Source organism: Salmo salar, unplaced genomic scaffold (assembly GCF_965601325.2).
Source record: "Salmo salar unplaced genomic scaffold, fSalSal1 ptg000468l, whole genome shotgun sequence".
In the NCBI taxonomy this organism is placed as follows: Eukaryota; Metazoa; Chordata; class Actinopteri; order Salmoniformes; family Salmonidae; genus Salmo; species Salmo salar.
In genome coordinates, this window is record NW_027675396.1 from 466,726 (window position 1) to 472,245 (window position 5,520).

At 38.8% G+C, this 5,520-nt stretch overlaps 1 protein-coding gene across 1 annotated transcript; it reads left to right on the top strand.

Moving 5' to 3' along the window:
- Positions 1–667: 667 nt before the first annotated feature.
- On the top strand, positions 668–4,032 carry LOC145876163 (uncharacterized). Its single transcript, XM_082971949.1, has 2 exons — positions 668–671; positions 1,400–4,032. Exons 1-2 carry the CDS (start codon positions 668–670, stop codon positions 2,302–2,304), a joined length of 909 nt encoding a protein of 302 aa, XP_082828075.1. The 3' UTR covers positions 2,305–4,032.
- The last annotated feature ends 1,488 nt before the right edge of the window (positions 4,033–5,520 follow it).

Genomic DNA, 5,520 nt, shown 5'->3' on the forward strand with positions numbered 1-5,520 from the left:
CTCCAGTGTTAAATTGTAATTACTTCGCTACTATGGCCTATTTATTGCCTTACCTCCGTACTCCATTTGCACACACTGTATATAGACTTTTCTATTGTGTTATTGACTGTACGTTTGTTTATCCAACGTGTAACTGTTGTTTGTGTCCCACTGCTTTGCCTTATCTTCACCAGGTCACAGTTGTAAATGAGAACTTGTTCTCATCTGGCCTACCTGGTTAAATAAAGGTCAATATATATATATATATCGTAACTTTATTGACACCCAAATGGATACTGTCATTAATGCGGTTCTTCAATAATTACACATAATAATTAATACTGTAGCTGTTTAGTTAGTGACATGTTCAACTATCATCAGCTGATCCAGGAAATCATTTTCTGAATGACAGTCGCATGACAAACATCACGACATGCAACAACAACCAAAGTGCTTCTTCTTTCATTACTCTGGTAAAGAAAGTTATGCTGTGCTGCACATTGGATCCAACATCCCTAACAAATTCATGTTTATAATGTGCTATTGTCTGGTTGATTTACAGTGGGGTCTCGTTAGTCTGTTTGGAAACAGAGATACTTAGCTCATAATGTGTAGAGAACTGTTCCTTGATGGATAGGCTATTGTACAACACAGAGCTATTTTCCTATATTTGTTGTTAGGTGATGTTATGGGCAAATTTTGCAAACAAACAGTGTACAAACCCTCATTGTCACCTTGATGGAAAAGCCAAAGAGCATTTTTTTCTGGTTGAAGTGTTTTTTTAAGTACAAAGCGGTTGATTTGCGACAATAACGCAAACATATTAAGCAGGAGATTGAAACGAGCCTTACAATTATAATCCAAAGTAGTGTGAAATGAACTCATAAGCAACCTGGAAATGGAGGTTACTCCCCTGAGTTTTCCCCCATTCACATTCAGAATACATTGTGAAAAACGAAAATCTTTTCTCATCATTTTTGCTCCAGGCAGATATACTACATCCATAACTAGTGGTTTCCTCATTACCAGATATACTACATCCATAAATATCGGTTTCCTCATTAGTGGGGAGGAGTTTCTACAACCAAATTGCATGTGCATCGCCCTCATGCCGCAATTTTAGCTAACACAGAAAGGGGCCTATATTGGAGACCAAAAGTCGTCTGGCACACTGCTTAGAGTTTCAACAACATGAATAACTTATTTCTAGCCTACAATCTTAATGTTACTACTAATGTGAAAACAAGACAAAATATGACTATTCTTGCTCATTTTAAGACAAATGTCAAATAATTTTAACATTCATTACAGACGTCAATTGTTGTCCAACATCATGGCTACGCTGTTGGCATGACCTTTTAGAGTGGATTTCTGCTGTTGTGGGCCTTTAATCATCTGTCTGACTTTGTTGTTCACACAGGAGAGATACTTCACTATCTTGGATCCTCTGGGGAGCCTCAACAACCTCATGATGCTGACAAGGCAGAGAAGAGTCTCTCCAGATCAGAACACCTCAGGAAACACCTGCAGAGATGCACAGGGAAGAGAACTCACCGCTGCTCTGAGTGTGGGAAGAGATTCACCTCATCAGGCATTAAAATGCATCAGAGAACACACACAGGAGAGAAATCTTACAGCTGTGATCAATGTGGGAAGAGTTTTAGTCAATCTTGCCATCTGGTATCACACCAGAGAACACACACAGGAGAGAAATCTTATATCTGTGATCAATGTGGGAAGAGTTTTACTATATCTAGCTCTCTGACTGTACACCAGAGAATACACACAGGAGAGAAACCTTATAACTGTGATCAATGTGGGAAGAGTTTTGGTACATCTAGCCATCTGGTATCACACCAGAGAACACACACAGGAGAGAAACCTTATAGCTGTGATCAATGTGGGAAGAGTTTTGGTCAATCTGGAGCGCTGACAGTGCACCAGAGAACACACACAGGAGAGAAACCTTATAGCTGTGGTCAATGTGGGAAGAGTTTTGGTATGTCTAGCCATCTGGTATCACACCAGAGAACACACACAGGAGAGAAACCTTATAGCTGTGATCATTGTAGGAAGAGTTTTACTACATCTGGCTCTCTGACTGTACACCAGAGAACACACACAGGAGAGAAACCTTATAGCTGTGGTCAATGTGGGAAGAGTTTTGGTCAATCTGGAGCGCTGACAGTGCACCAGAGAATACACTCAGGAGAGAAACCTTATAACTGTGATCAATGTGGGAAGAGTTTTGTTTCATCTAGCCATCTGACTAAACACCAGAGAATACACACAGGAGAGAAACCTTATAGCTGTGACCAGAGATAATCTGATTAAAGATCTCTGATCAAACATCAGAAAATACATGAAGGAGTTGTTTCATGATATCAATGAATTAATGTCACAATGTAGAATGTTTTAACATTGTAGAAGGAGTATTTTAATGATGTCACAATGTAGAACCCTAAACGTTTGTCCCCTGTTCTATTGATTTCAGCATGATATGGATATTAGCCTCAGGGGGAAAATCCAGGCTCTGAAATGGAAGAGTTACTATTTATGAGATTTAACAAAAAGTGACTAACAAAAAAAGAGCTGTGTTACACTTACCACGTTGGTGACCCACTTGAATCAAAATGCAACACTTCAAAATGTAGCTAGCTGTTTTCTACAAATTGTCCTCTAACCAGGGATGTACACATTATTCCCAGATTCCGTGTGATTTTTGAGCTGTTAGTTTTAACAGGATGTGCAACCTCATCTCCCTCCTGTCGTACAAATGATTTCAACATGATATTGATGAGTGATGACAAATAAGTGTTGTGTTCCTTTGTTTAGTGACCCCTACATTTAAATGCATCACTCCAAAATGTAGCTGACTGTCTTCTGCAGGTTGTCCTCTAACCCGTGAGGTAAAATACATCTGCCATTTCCATATGTTTATTTTTTAGTTGTGTTAGTTTCAACAGCACGTACAACCTGATTTCCCCCCTAATCGATATTAGTGATTTATTGCTACTTGTCAAAACAACAGTGTTTTTGGTGCTTGTACAGTTTTATAAGGTGCTTGTTTTAAATAATACAAGTAATATGATTATTGTGACAGATGTTTGTGTATGTATTACATTTTATGTTTAGGTTTTCAATTTATCACAAACTGTTTCTGCATTTGTACTACTGATTTGGACACGTTTAAACTGTGACATTGGGGATATCTCACCTAGCAAAATGTCGTTGAAAATAAGACTATGCCCGACATTCAATATAAGTTTGGTTTTAGTTGAAAGTTGAAAAGAAAACAATTTAATTTCAACATACTTACAGCCTAAACACATAGTCACAGTACAATAATCAAATATATGAGCAATCCTACATCACTCCAGTATTTATTTACAACATTCCACTACTGAAGAAGCATGACTCAAATCACCTCATATTTCAAACATTAAGCCTGACAAAGATACATTTTATGCCTCGCCATTAAGTGAATTATTGCTAATACATATTAACAAAGGGGTGTACATTTGGTTTTTATATTTCATGTGTAATATTCATGTAAGATTTAGTAATCATAATTATTTATGCAACCAACTGACAATTTCTGGGTACAATTATATTGACATTGTTGCCCTGTTTTTAGAATATCAGGGTTCATTCTCAGATGTGCCAAACCAAATGTACCAGAGCATGACATTGGGGACTGGGCCCCGATCCAACAACATGCCTATCTAGTGAACCCTGAAAAGAGAGAGAAGCTCTGCAGTGAGGTGGAAAGTTACTATGGATATTGCAGGAGTTTCCTCTTGAAATCAGACATGTCTGTGGTAAGGACAACTTGGTTGCTGATTGTCTCAAGGTGGGCAGTTAAAAAGATTTGTGTTTTGTGTTTAGGCAGTGTGTTGCCATGGATCTTTATTTATTATAACTGCACGTTTTTCCGTATTGGAGATGAGTTTTGTTTGGGCTCGTTCCAAGAGGACGAGAGTTCTAGAAGCTAGTGGGATTTAGGAAGACGAGAGTTCTAGAAGCTAGTGAGTTTTAGGAAGACGAGAGTTCTAGAATCTAGTGAGTTTTAGGAAGACGAGAGTTCTAGAAGCTAGTGAGTTTTAGGAAGACGAGAGTTCTAGAAGCTAGTGAGTTTTAGGAAGACGAGAGTTCTAGAAGCTAGTGAGTTTTAGGATTCTATAGTAAGAAAAAGGATAAGGATCAAAAATATTTCGATTGTATATATATATTATTTAGAAATGTGTTTTTCTTGTTTTTAAATGCTGACACGTCTAGCTCGTTAGCCCGTCTAGCTCGTTAGCCCGTACAGCTCGTTAGCCCGTCTAGCTCGTTAGCACGTAGGACGCACTGATTGGTGTCACCTCGTTAGTCAGTATGTGTTACACCTGTGCTGGCTTGTCCATCTCGTTAGTGGGAAGGTGTTTCACCTGAGCTGGTCCAGGTTCTATTTAAGAGTGTCTGGCCCAGTGCTCCAGTTGTCTTGATACATGTGGAGAGTCAACACCTTTAGTTGCTCCACCTTTTTGGTTTACTTCCTGTCTTTAAGTTTGGTGTGGGTTTTTCTTTTGTTTTCCTCTTCTTGGGCAGATTTAGTGGGTCTCATGGTGGGTGTCTTTTAGGTCCCAGTTGTTGTTACTAGTCAACTTCCAGTGGACACCCCCATAGTGTCTTTCAGAGCCCCTCCTAAAAAAACAAGTTATATTTTGGGTTGGATGTTGCATCATATTGTTGATATTTGAATCAATGGCGTTTCCTTACAATGCTCATTAGTCTTTCAGTTATTGTTTTTTATCCTCATATTTGTGTACTAAATATTTCTGATTATTTTCATAGTTTTTTCCTGCGAAGCCATTGTGTTGCATCCATGTCTGACATGTGCTGTATAAATAAAGCTTGTTTTGATTTGAACATATTGTAAAACAAATTAACCCAATGACTGACCAATCAACAAACTCTTGGTCCACCTTAGTATGAAAAACTGTATCAATCCCACTTTTCCAGCCTGCTGAAGGCGTGGTGGAGTGGTAAACACCACCCCCGGCTCTACCAGGGGCTTGAGGTGGTCTCCCACAGCTCTGCTTATGTCATGTTCTGTGGACTTGCTGTTCCATTTCTTGACTGCCCCTGCAACACAGAAACACATTTAGTCATATTATATATAACACTCAAAGTAATGGATATGGAGCATCTATGGCCTCAGTTACACCTGGCACCTAAATGTGACTTCTGTCATCCGATCACTCCAAGCTGCATTAGGTTCAGATCTACCAGGATGAGCCTTTGACACAGTCAGGCCACTGATTATGCATCAGCAATGTAAAGAGATGGGGTGAATGAAGGGCAAAGTAAATTTGACACAAATTACCTTCATAATAAATCAAATGTTGTTGGTCACATACAGGTGTTCAGCAGATGTTATTGCAGGTGTAGTGAAATGCTTGTCCTTCTAGTTCCCACAGTGCAGCAATATCTAACAAGTAATATCTAACAATTTCACAACAAATACCTAATACACACAAATCTAAGTAAAGCAATGGA